General features: G+C 45.5%; 1 protein-coding gene and 1 pseudogene across 1 annotated transcript in view; both read left to right on the top strand.

Moving 5' to 3' along the window:
• Positions 1-13,814, top strand: part of l(1)G0289 (plexin domain containing lethal (1) G0289) — a 97,839-nt gene that overhangs the window by 40,495 nt on the left and 43,530 nt on the right. Inside the window, exon 5 of the mRNA XM_075682536.1 lies at positions 329-451. Within this exon, the coding sequence (XP_075538651.1) occupies positions 329-451 (123 nt within the window). The remainder of the gene's footprint in view (positions 1-328; positions 452-13,814) is intronic.
• LOC142571142 (uncharacterized) lies at positions 5,076-6,802 on the top strand (annotated as a pseudogene).

The following is a 13,814-nucleotide window of genomic DNA, read 5'->3' as shown; positions in this document are numbered from 1 at the left end:
TACCGGTATTGTTCTCCACCACCAGTTCTCCAGTCTGTCAGATATTGCCAGAGTCGCTAGTTATTACAATATTAAAGAAATCTGCTTTGTAGACATCGTGTTTACTCTCATGTTTAGGATGGAGATAAGTGTGGCAGTACTTTTACAAAGTTACAGGAAAGGTTGTGCAATCTTTCGAGAGTGATTAGGGGCTCCCACCTGCATTTGCTTGGAAAATGCTAGGCTTGGATATTCATGGCAGTTTTGCCTCGCAACCATGCAAGTTTGTCTACAATGTTAAAGAAAAGTGTTGCCGTGCCCCTTCAAGATTTTCTCCTTTCCTCTCCAGGTTTCCTGTTCACAGGCTACATGCTGCACGTGTGGCTGGCTGCAACGCAGTTCATTGCACCTCTCATGGCCAACTTTGAGACGATCTCTAGCAACGAGTCATCAATCAAGTATGTCGATAACGGTGAGTGTTATCTTACTTGCCTGGGAAGTTGCGTGCTGGTAGACAAGCATGTTTATTTTTTTCATTTCTGGAAATCGCAGCGTACCTTTACTGGTGTTTACCTACAGAATTTTCTCAAACTCTTTATGAAGCATCATAATTGCGTGCTGTTTACAAGGGGGTGTGCAGTCACTCAAATGCAGAAAATTTTTTGCGTTGCTTTGAGTCGTTCAGTTCCTGAATTCAACTTCTACTTATCGAAGTTAGAGGTATCAACATCCACTAGTTTTGGTTTCAGTGTACATGCAAAAGTGTGCTCAATGTGGCACACAACAAAGCAATAAGAACCAATGCAATCCAAGGACAATTTGTCTACAGTAGAACCTCGTTAAACCGTGCCCGCTTAAACAGCAGTTTCATTATAAAAGTAGTAAAGTCAAATCCCTGACTCAGCGGCCATTGAACATTATGTGTTTTGTATCCGCATGAACCGTACCGGCTTATTGCATACGCCTAGGTTAAAACATAGCGTTCCCACTTTTCATCGTGCAAACACGGCGGTGCGTAGTCTCCATCGGGCGGCCCGGCAGAACAACAAGCCTCAGAGATCAGAACAACGGCCTCCAAGCGCCCTGTGCGTTTGCACGTGAAGCCACATCATCAACTTCATTTCGACGCCGTGCCAGAGAGCGTTGCGGCGTCGTGCAAGCAAGGATTCGCATCATGCCGAAGCTCGGATAAAAAAAGGACGCCAGGTGCTCAGCGTAAAAGAAAAATTAGACATTGTCTGTGCTATCGAATGTGACACGATGAAGTCAGCGCTGGCACGCGACAGGGATCTGCTTTTGACTACGGTGTCTGGCATTTGGAATGCGAAGGAGTTGCTCGGCAGTGCTGCTGCGACAGCGAAGAGATGTCGACTACGATGTTCGACTTTTCGCCATCGTTGCCTCTGTTGTTGCCGAAATGTCGACTAGCGACAGGGATGAGGACGACACAGAAAGCGACAGCACGGGCAAAGCAGCCCCAACAGTGGCAGAAGCTGCTCATTACGTCAGCCTCATGAATGCAATCATCGCGACGACAAGAGGGCGTGATAATGTAACTATTCCAAACTAAAAGTATTCCGAACTCTGGCACCCGGAAATGAAAAAGGCACCCCGGGACTTCTGCAGCACTACTGCGTGCTTGCACGGAGAATACGTAATGCCAACGAGGAATCTGCCTGCGAGTGTTTGCCGAGAAGAGGGGGCTGGCTGAAAAGCTGGCATGCAGCTTCAGTAAGTTTGAGGCCACTGTCGTCGTGCTAGGCCACCGCGGCATCAAACGAAAATAACACTTGTCGCGCGAAGTGAATAAATACTGCATGTTTTTTCCCCTTTCATCGCACTCTTTCTGAGTTCCCTGTTTGACAAGTAAGTGGGCGATCTCTTGCTAATTCGGTTAAACAGTACAACCGTTTAGTACGTACTTTTTCTGAGCTCCGGCCAACTACGGTTTAACGAGGTTTCACTGTATATATCTTTATTCCTGCATGTGAAAATACTTTCAGGACTGCTACTTTTCAGTTGTAAATGGGGTTCAGCTACATTGGCCCTTTTTGAGCCATTATTGGCCTGGAACGAACCTGGCTAGTGCATTAAGTGCCGCCAATCTGATTTGAAATCGCAATAAAAGCTTGTTAACCTAACCGTTGCTAAATAAAGTAATTAAGACTTCTCTTCTGATCCAATGAAATGTATGTTATTGTCTAGTGTCAAACATTTTTCAATTTGGAAGCATCTGGTCGTGCAATAATAGATCTGATTGGACTGTGGAGTGGGTGCAGAGTGGAACAGATGTGATGGTGATGCTAAATGAGCACAGTAAGTCTGCTAGCAATAAACCAAAACTGTGGTCAGTTAACAAGCTCTTCTCTGCCCACTACTGCATATTCTTGTATAAGAGCCAAGCCCCTAAATTGGCTCCTAAATATTTAAGAAAAAAATTACTTGTGTATACGAAACCCACATCTGCAAGGCCAGAAAATAAAAGTAGTAGAAAAAGCTTTCCTCAGGTGTAAGCTGTATGAAAAAAATAATTGAGAAAAGGGTATGCATTCTTAAGCAAGCGCACTCGTCATAGGCACATTAGATGTTTACTAATCTTCCTCCGTGATGTTACTGTCCTCTTTGCCGCTTGGTTCTTCTCACAGTGAATCATCCTCACTTCCGTCCAGCGCGTTAAAAATACTGCATTTTCAGAACGCTTGCACAGTCGTTTCAGCCAGAATTTCGTCCCATGCCACCGCCATGCTGCCAGTTCACCAGCTGTCTGTGTGAAACACGCTTGATTAATCCTGTAGGAGTGAGTTGATGGTCTTGCAATGTCAGCCAATCGGTGTAATGTCTACAAAGCCTATCCTTGAATGGCTTGTTGCTAGCGACGTTCAGCGATTGCAGTTGGCTCATCATGCCTCCGGTTATAATCGCAACGCCTGTACCCCCTTGCTAAAGCACAGTCTTCGCGAGATCAGTGAGGTGACTGCAGTAGGAGTAGATAACCAGGGGCGACTCCTTACACAACAGGGCCCCTGCCTACCATTGCCAAACAGTCTCGACCCAGTCTATATCATTGTGCTACTCATTCGCTCGTTCTGAATGCTCACGACAACATTCTTTGGGAACATTTCTCCAGCTGGAAGAGTTTTGTGCTTAAAACATTGTGGTGGCAGCTTCCACATGTTGGCAGTGCAACATATGATTACCATCCTTCGTTGCTTTTCGTAGCGTTCTAACACTGGCGAAACGCTGGTATCTAAACAGCATTTCCAATTCAACTCACTTGGTAGCCCTTCTCCAGCTCTTTCTTGATTGCATAGTGCTGGAGTGAGATGTGCTTCCCCTCAGTCGCTGGGAAGATTTTGGCATACTGAAATTCATGTTTGAAGGCTGAATTTCAGCCACTTCATAAATCACATGACCCAGCCCCTGCTGCCCTTGAACTGGGTTCATGCGACACCTGAAACATTCACAAATTCCCTCGCCTTCGCCTGTATTGCAGTGGAGCCCACTCATAACAATATTCAAGTACCACGAAAATTCTATTGTTATAACCGCTAGTTGTTATAACTGGGTTGCATGAAAAAACATCAAAGTAGGGGGATTACAGAGTGTTGTGAGAACGCTATAATGGCGGGGAGGCCAGTGCCCCTCCCTACCACATTCCTCCATCTGGCTACTGATTCTGTTCACTAGTTTAACTGCTTCCTGGGCACTCTGATCGTGTGTAACAAGCCACAGCTGTGGGCGTTGAAGAATGCCACTGCTATAACAATTGCAAAGAGGTGTCACGGATGGCAAGCAATATGCAAGATCCACCGAGGCAATGCTTTAGTGGCCCCAAAAGGGGCCTTTTAAGATATGCGAGAAGATTGCTGGGCAGCCTGTCAGCTTGAGAAATCCAGAAGAAACGCTGAGGCGAGATTGCCACCAGCATTTTGCCATGTACTTTTCACTGGTTGGCATGAGAAAACCCTATGTCCATAAGCCTTGCATGCTTTATGTGAAGCTTGCCGACATCCTTCTCCAAGGCATCCAGGTGCTCCACGCAAGGTTCCTCACAAAAATAAAGCACCGGAGGGACTGAATCGTCTGCTGGGCCTTCTGTGAGGACAGCGTTGAGGCAGCCTGCCGTATGAGGGTTCGCACGGGTCCTTGAAAACCCTTGAATTTGAAAATGTGATTTTCAAGGCCTTGAAAACCTTGAAATATTTAGTGGTGCCTGAAAAACCCTTGAATTTCGTGATGATAGTCATTGGTGCCATTCAGCGATTGCCCATTGGACAACTGGCCACATTGAAAGCGAGGGTTGCCTCCTGATCCAAGCCAAGAAAATTCATTCCGGTTCGGGCGTTCATCCTCCATGTTGTCATATTGTCGGGTTGTGTTTTTTTGTTCGCTGCGGTCGCCCACTTTTTATAGTTGTCATCCTCATACCACTTGTTAATCGCCTCCCGTTGGCTTATTCAGAGCATGTGTATTGCGGCACGCGCTAGACGTGGACGTAATTGCGTGTGCGCGCAATGCCCGGGAAGTGCAATTTCCAATGATCGTGGCTTAGCCATGACGAGTACAAAGACTGGATTGTGCCGGACACCACGAGTTCGCATCGTGCTAGATGCAGACCGTGCGGAAAAGTGTTTGACATCTCGTCGATGGGAGAGTCTGCGCTCAAGAGCCACAAGAGAAGTTCTAAACACAGCACGAGCATGAAGAACATAGCAGGTAGCTCCATGTTGAACTACATGACACCGCGTGAGTGTGGCGCATCCGTTCATGTGGTCGAAATGTAATCCTAAAATTTGAATGTCGCAAGCAAGGCTCACGATTTAGTGACAGAAGCGGAAATGTTGTGGGCTTTGAAAGTTGTCACGTGTCATTACTCATACAGCTCATCTGCCCACACAAGAGATCTGTCCAAGAGAATGTTTCCCAATAGCGAAGTGGCGAAGGTCTTCACATGTGGAGAGAAAAAGTGTGCGTACCTGGCGTGTCATGGTCTTGGACCATTCTTTCTATCATCCATTCATCGGGCGACAGACAAGTGCAACTATTATGTCGTTCTGTTTGATGAATCCACAAATGATTACCTCCATAGGAAGCAGATGGATATACACGTCAGGTACTGGGATGCATCTCAAAAAATAACAAGGTACTTCACATCCGTTTTTATGGGCCACGCGAGGGCAGATGACATCGAGGATAAATTGTTGAAGGCACTGGAGCCATTACCACTTGTTAAGATCCTACAAGTGTCCATGGATGGACCGAATGTCAACTTGAAATTTTTCAGAAGTTTTCAGAAGCGCCTGCAAAAAAACTATCAAGTATAATGCCTAGATTTAGACACTTGCGGTCTGCACGTTGTGCACAATGCCTACAGGGCGGGTGTAACTGCCAGCAAGTGGGGAGTGGACATTCTGTTGTCTAGTCTAAGTGCACTGTTTTAAAATTCCCTAGTGAGGCGAGAAGACTTCGTAGCGGTGACTGGTCAGGCTACATTTCCCCTTAAGTACGTCACCCATCGCTGGGTTGAAAACGTTCCAGTAATTGAACGAGCCCTTTCACTGTGGCCTGGTGTGAGAATTTACATTGAGCCTGCAAGAAAGAAAGAAGTGAACCAGCCGAAATGTGCCTCCTTTCGAAACTTGCCCAGTTTCTCCAGTGACCCACTAGTTCCAGCAAAACTTAACATTGCCCTTGGGATTGCACTAATTCTGAAACCTTTCCTGACGGACTATCAGGCAGACCAACCACTTGTGTTTTTTCTGGCAAGGGACCTCGAAACAATTGTAAGGAAGCTTCTCACAAAGTTTGTGAAGTGTTCAGTTCTCTCTGCATCAGTTGGGACTACAGGCCTGTTGAAAATCAACATTGAAGACGTCAACAATCACATAGCACTTGAGAAAGTGGACATTGGTTACGCAGCTGAACAAATTTTGAAGAATTCCAAGGTCAGTGCAAAAGATGCGTTTGCATTTAAAATGGAATGCAAGCAGTTCCTTGTTGGTGTGTGTAAAAAGGTTCTTCAGAAGAGTCCTTTAAGATTCCCTTTGCTTAGAGGCCTTTCCTCACTGGATCCCTGTCAAATGTGCACCAAGCCAGACCAGTGCCTAGCAGGACTCAAAAATGTTTTGAATACCCTCATCGCTGCAAAAAGGTTGAGCAATCACCAACAGGACTCTGTCCTCTCTGAATACGCTGAAATGCTGCAGATGGAGAAGCGCAAGCTGTGATTGTTTATAAAGAGCTCTGACAGGCTAGACATTTTTTTCTTAGAATTCCTAAACTTCAATTCATCCTACGCTGAGCTCTGGAGAGTAGTCCAGCTTTTGCTTGTGCTCAGCCATGACCAGGCAACTGTGGAAAGAGGATTTAGTGTCAATCGGCAGGTCTGTGTGGAAAACCTGAAAAGTCTGTCGTATGTCTCACAACACATTATATATGATGCCGTTGATAAGGCAGGTGGCATCCTTAACATTACTATAACAAAGGAGTTGAGGACCTCCGTTTCAGCTGCAAGGCATCGTTATCATGCATATCTGGAGACGCAGAAAAAGGAGCAACTTGAAGAAGCAAAGGAGTCAAAGAGGCGCCTTGTTGAGGAAGAAATTGATACCTTGAAGCGAAAGAAAGCAAGACTTCAAGCAACCGTTGCTGATCTGACAGCTTCAGCAGACAACTTGGCTGAGAAAGCAGAAGAGACAGGCGACGTCGTGCACATTGTGAAGTGAAATTGCCTTAGGAAAACGGCAAAAAGCAAGACTGAAGAACTTCTAAACATCAAGCAAGAAATAATCACAAAGCTTCAGGAGCTTTCATGAACGCTTGTTACGACCTGTCTTAGTTTAGTATTAAACTAGTCTAGTCTGTAAGTGCGTCTTCTTCTTAGTGTTCAATAAATTTGTTGCGTTGCAGCGTGTTTTAAAAAAGTTGTTTTACTATAAGGGTACTAAATTGAGTATTGAAATGAGTCCTTGAAAAATACTTTTAGGGGCCTTGAAAGTCCTTAAAAACCCTTGAATTTGTGCCTGCAAAGCCTGTACGAACCCTGCATATGGCGTCATCGCTGCCGTCGTCGCCGTCACTATCCTTTGCAAGCATGTTTGCGACGATCGCCTCATCAGTTAGAAGCACTTAGTTTCCAATCTATAGCTGTGCGCTTTCTTTTCTCCGGCAACGTCGTGCATCGTTGATGATCAGGGGGCGCATCAGCCATCTTCCATTTAGGTGAAGAGTCAAACGATGCTGAGAAATCATGTGGCCAGGAACGATTTGGACACAGCCAACAAAGACTGAACGCGAGCGATTAAGCTGCTTGCAGAACTGCACTGCATGAGGAGCCAGCGAGCAACCTGAGAGCAGCGCAGTTGGCATGGTCCATTCGTGTTTCAGAAGGTGATGCGGTGTAGAGCTACGGGTGCAGCCCATTCGTGTTCGGAGGGGTGGAAGGGCGATGAGAGAGAGGTGTGCAGAGAAGGCTGCAAAATGAGCGCACGGCCGCTATTGGGGCAGCAGGCCATCGTTCAGTGGCTGGAATTTCTCATTTTCTATTTTTATTTTCAAGAATGTCGCATTTCACTACCTTTTGGGCATGGGCACCGAGTACCCAGACTTCATCGTTACAACCAATAATGCGACATCGGGGCATCATAGTAAGCGGGTTATTTCACTGGAAAACACAATAGCTTACGGTGCAGCAGTTTCTGGTTATAACCGATATATTGTTATAACCAGAATCATTATAAGTGGTTTCAACTGTATCTCTGTCATTACTGGAATGCATGCTTATTCTCTCTGTGTGCTGATGAAGTCTATGATGTCTTTTTCTACTTCACGGTGTCAGCTTTTCTCTGTTCCGGTGAATGCTATCCGTGTTGCAGCACAGTTGAGTAGCTCAATACATTTCCACTATCAGTGCACATTCTTTTCGTCTATGCCAAACTCATGCTGGGCTTGAAGGTTCGGCATTTTCTCTGCACGCAAAACGACCTTTTGCTGGAAGGATGCAGTGTAGTGGCATCTTTTGGTAGGCACCATTGTGCCTCGCTTGCGCGCTTTTCACAAAAGCAAGGTCGCAATGCAGCGCTTGCAAGCTTCAGTGTTCAGAATGGCACCGTTTGAGAAAATGAAAAATTAAATGGCACATGCCAGTCGCCAATTTGACCACTGCAAGCTTGTGACCACAAGGTGGCATTAAGTTTCTGGTGGTTGCAGCCAAACTGCATCCTCGATTCAAAGCCAACCGCCTACTTTTGTACATTATATATGTTTTTTTACTGTTGGCTTAGATTTGAGTAAATACAATATTAGTGTCTAACCCCATGATAATGAAAGCTCAAGACAACTAAATTCTCGCTGCAACAAAACATTTTCGTATCCCTGACGAACACTCATAAGATTTAATGCATTTGGTGTCTCTAGAAAACAAAATCATCTGGAACATTAGACCCGACATTATCTACTCATGTGATGCTAGCAGAGCACGAAAAGGGCTGAAATCATTTCCTTTCCGCTTAAATTGCATAATATGCTGCAACAGTGCACTTGTGAGGCCCCTGTCATTTTTTGTTTAATGCTCAGTATTATACGGATAGCCGTTTCAAAAATTCCATGTGAGGCCAGAAAACAACCCCTTTCACAATACAGGGCAAGAATGTGCGATATAATCCCTTGTGTGCGTGGTTGATAGCTGCCATCTGGAATACTGTGACAAACGACCCAGTGTCCACGATAACAATAGGCGTCCCGGCACAAAACATTCTGCGAGCCTGTCTGCTTTTGCCGTTCCCCATACACCTTACGTAGCAAGGAGGTCTTCAACCTAGGCCAGAAATGCCTCAGGGCAAGCAGCATGGGATGCCCTCCTAAACACCCAACCAGTGAAGATGGAATGGGACTAAAGGGGGCCCGAAAAGATAGGATGTGCCACTCGTGCATTGATTACGCACGCACAGCCATCTTTCCTCCGCTGCCTATAATGACATTAACGCGTTGGTTATGTCGTGCCGGGCACCATGTAAACAAATTAAGCGGAACCTCCCTGAACAGTAACTGTCAAAGATATGTGTAGCGTTATATGGTGGTCAGCATGCTGCAGAAGTATATGCTCGGCAATGTAAACAAATGCATCTCTCTGCTTGTACTCCTCACGCATATACTATATAATGCATGATAGATCAGCACAAGTCCCACACACATCATTACCCTGCATAACGCATATTGCACCATGCCAACCAGTATCTAATGCTACGCATATCTTAAACATTTCCCATTCTGGGAGGTTCTACTTAATTTTTTTAATACAACAAAGCTCCAGAAGCGTTCATGTGCACCAGATATACATCATGGCCGTCATCTTGTGCAGTGCAAAATCTGCTGTTTGGTTAGAAAAGTGAAGCAAAAAAAAAAGAACTCGCATCCCACCGACGTGGCCTTTATGGTGCTTGAGATAGTAATTGCAGCATGGACTGCCATGCCTCCAGCCGCGATTGAGTGATTGTTCGAGAGTATGCATTGTATACGGATTTGGTTTCACCAAATGTGTATTGACGTGACGGCGTCAAATGGCCCATTGAGTAAAAAAGCCAGTGTCTGCAGTCTGCAGCAGCAAAACGGCACCTAAAGTCCCATTGTCTGCGACGTCACGTCATGAGCACGCTTCGACAGAGCAGAGCGAGCGAATGGAGACCCCTGCTGGGCCCATGGCAGCGCACTAGGTGTTGTATGAAGGAAGAGGGCATTGCTGCCATGCCACGTCACCTTCACTCTCGCTCTCTGAAGCCGACATGCGGTGCCTGAGCCAGCACCGCAGGCTGCTGCTGCTTGCTGCCTCAGGCACTATCACCTGCTGGCCTTCATGGCTGCTGCTGCTGCTTTCAGTCTCTCATCTCCCAGGAATGTCAGTGGCATGCAACGTTGGCACTGCATGCAGCTGCTGCTTGCTGGCTCGGGCAGCACATACTGCTGTGGTACATTACTCGCAACACAAAACTCGGGACTGCTCAGCTATGTTCAAATGAACGTTAATGCTTTCACATACGCAACTTATAAGCAGTGTTTATAAAGGGCCCCTAAACCAGCCAGAAGTCAAAATTTAGTTGTGTGTGTTGCAGTTGTGCACGAGTCTGCAACGAACATGTAGCCGCGATAATTTTTCGAAACGATGCCACAATAGCGGAGTTACATGGGTTTGACGATAGAAACGCGGCTTTCACTTGTTTCGCTCTTTCCTTTGCTACACTCTGTTCAGCGGCTGGTCTCTCCTTCTTGCCAAGGGCTCCTCCAAATGTCTTGTGACATACGTTACAGTGACTCCGTGCTTCTTGGCTACTCGCTGTTGCTCCTATGCTGGCTCGTGCTCCTGCGAAACGTGCCTCTATAGACCCTGTATTGCGTGCATGTGTTTTGCGTGCCAGGCATTGCTAAGGGCATCGTCATGAGGCAGTCAGTGTCGCGTCGTTTCGTTTTTCCATTCGGGGCTTTTGCAGCCAAGCACCATGCATGAATGCCTTCTAGCCATCACAAAACACTGTTGGACCCTGTTGGAGCAGCTAATCAGACCACTAAGCACAACTATGTTGTAACACGAGCGATTTTGCACTTGCGTTGCAGGCCGTAGTAACCAATTTGCAAGTGTGCACAGATGAGCAACACAAAGAGGAAGAGCAGGGAGTGCACGCACCTGCTATCAGACTAACTGGAAGTCACATGTTCTTGTTCGACCAATCGACAGCATCTGCTCTTGGTGACATCACCAGACGCACCCTGGTAACATCACGACAAGCGCTGGAGATAGCGGAAAGGCCTGGAGAGAAACATGGGATTGTTTTTTGATTTTGTGGCATGCCCGCGGTGTGTAGCACCACCGCATTTGGCATCAGTGATCGTGATGACATTCTGAACTCGATGCGCCTGTTTAGTTGAAATGTTTAAGAAACTATCGGAGGTGGTTTAGGGGCCCTTTAAGAGTCTTTGGTTATCTTTGAGAAAGAGGCTGTATTTTGGTTGATCACTTTCAGGGGTACGATCACTTTCGTGATCTGCACCGAATGTGTCGGCGTTATGGGCGACAGCATGCACTGGAGAAATGCTGTTTCACCACATCTGGTTCTGAGTTAAATGAAATGTCAAAAAATGATTGTCTCTGAAATTGATTGTATCACTGAAAGTGATCAGTCAAGAATAGTACTCCGTGGCAGTTCTGCCATTGCTGACCAACGTGTGGGGCACAGCATAGTTTCTTACAGTTACTAGAAGAAACTTGGGCACTGCGATCATTCAGCCACCATGGGAATGGTGGCTAGTTACATGGATTTGTCTGATCTTCGTGCTTTGCACTTCAGACCTTCTTGTGGCTTCGTTTATTACACTTTATCTGGGCTTGAATTGACCTGAATTTCAAAGCAGTTTATAATTTTCTTAATGCCAAAAGTAATAACTCTGGAAGCATGCATAATCACTGCTATTTGCAGTGGTACCACTTGTCCATGCCTCCGTGGCATAATGGTTTTAATATTGCGCTTCTGTGCTAGAGGACCAGAGTTCAGATGCTGCTGTCGGAGTAGTTTTAATGATGTTTACTTGATTATTTGTAATGCAGTACATTGTGAAGTCACGAAGCCATTTAAAACCAGAAGGACGAAGTTTAGGCAAATTCATGCACTGCCCAACATTTTCGTGCTGGCTGAACTGCCCTGCTTGCTTGCACTTTCCTGGCCACGCCACCTTTCGTGGACAGCTGCGCAAGGCCCACATGAGGCTCCTTGTGCTTCATGTATGTTAGCACTTCCACATTGCCCACAAAGTATGTGGGCGTTCGACATGCAGTCCTCCCTCATGAAGAAGGAACGTATGCATTTATTTAAATAATAAACCATATGGCAAACCCTATAGTTAATAAATAAAGGAGACTGACATTTAGGGCATATTTGACATAAAAGTCTGGTTTTTCATCACCGGACTGTACACCTGATGCAACATCTAGGGTAACTTTATCTGTGATCAGGATTCAGTGTGGCACAGTGGCATATTGCCTGTCAAACCTCTCTCCTGTTTTAATGTTTTCTCTATTGTCAACTAAGCTGCGGCGAAATTGGTGTCCCAGCGCCTCTTGGCATGTCCTGTAATGCTGCGCATAGGTGTTTGTGCGACATATGTATGCCACGTTGGCCATGGGCTTCGCACTTTGTATGGGTGGTACATGTTTGTGCAGTGAGCTTTTGTCGCTCCCGCACGAAGTCTAACGTACGTAGATGCTATAGTTTCGTGGAGCTCCAGCGTCTTTTTTATCCCTACACTACATGCGGAGCCACGTCCAAGCCTGCGTTTGAGAACAGCTCCATCTATTATGCATGCTTGCGGTGAAGCAGATTCCAGCTGTTCCAACTCCACATTTACATTCCAGCAATTGGAAATGGCGTAGCAAACGAAGCTCAAACAAAGGCTTCCCAAGGTCATTGCCCATGGCGGCAAGCATGTAGGTTTTTCAAGGCAGACACAAATTTGTTTGCGTTTTGCTCATGTGTAGGCTGTTCCCATGATATTGGGGCCTAAACTTATGGAAAAGTGCGCCCTTTATACAAGAATATGCACGGTATTTTCCTCCTCCACCCACTGCTCAAAAGAAGTACCAAAGCCTCTCCTGTAATTTACACTTGCACTTAGGGAAGGTGCCATTTTGGCTGAGCAATTTACAAAAACCCACAGCAGTTGTGCGAACAAACCCAGAAGGGGCTGTCTATAAAGGGAGACATGAACACGTAGGCAAAAGCCCACTGCGCAATCATGCACCCCAAGTGCGAAGTAATTGCAGCAGGCAATGGAGCCGATGGACATACACATGCATAGCACAAGGCCCATTACTGTCCAGCATTTTTGGTACACCAACCCACACAATAGCACATGTCATTGGGCACCATGAAGATGGAGAAGGTACATTTATTTATTTATTTATTTATTTATTTATTTATTTATTTATTTATTTATTTATTTATTTATGTACCCTCGAGGCAATATGGCATTGGAGAAGGGAGTGGCAGCACAAAACATTGTGATAAATGTATACCGAATACAGTAAGTTTTGTCATACGCAACAATGTTGCTCCTAGTTATACAATTTCAGCCAAGGCTTTGCAAAAATGTTTATTATTAAAGATGAACACAATTCCTGCAGGGGGATGGTTCCAATCCAGGAATGTGTGCAAAATAAGAATAACACAAAAAATAAATAAAAATAAATATATATTTAGAAAAGTGCTGCATGGTTGAATTCTGGCTTTGTACTGATGATCAATGCCGTGTGACATGTGCGATGGACGAGTAATTAGGGCATCGCAAAGAGTGGTATGATGGTGTAACTGATGAAGTCATGTTAGAGAAGGAAAGGAAAGGTTAGCTCTCATGGAAGTTATACTTGCGGTTTAGTTACACTCAGAAAAGATAAAACTAACTGAATTGTTTTGCATTAGCTCTACTGACATAATTAAGTTTTCAACTGAGGTCCCAAACTGCTGAAACAAATTCCGTTTTCGGCAATGTTTCATCCTAGGACGTAGAGAAAAGGCAGCGGGAACGCATTGTTGTAGCACCACTGCAAGTTAAAATGCCATGGCATTTTTAAGTTGCAGTTGACTATAATGCTCCTGCAGAAGGGAACCTGCCTTCCCCGGTGCAGTCATCGGCCAATTATTTGAACCTCTGGACTGGTCACCAACTGTCCAAACAATCAGTAGCCTGAACAAGCAGGTTCACCAGAAAAAGAAGAGTTACTCTGCATATGGCCAGAAAAGCTTGTCAATTCTTTGCTGTAGGCCCATATGCTTGCGCCTGATAACATCTGTCTG

Source organism: Dermacentor variabilis, chromosome 2 (assembly GCF_050947875.1).
Source record: "Dermacentor variabilis isolate Ectoservices chromosome 2, ASM5094787v1, whole genome shotgun sequence".
Lineage (NCBI taxonomy): Eukaryota > Metazoa > Arthropoda > Arachnida > Ixodida > Ixodidae > Dermacentor > Dermacentor variabilis.
The sequence above is the reverse complement of the archived record's forward strand: the minus strand, read 5'-3'. Positions and strand labels throughout refer to the sequence as shown.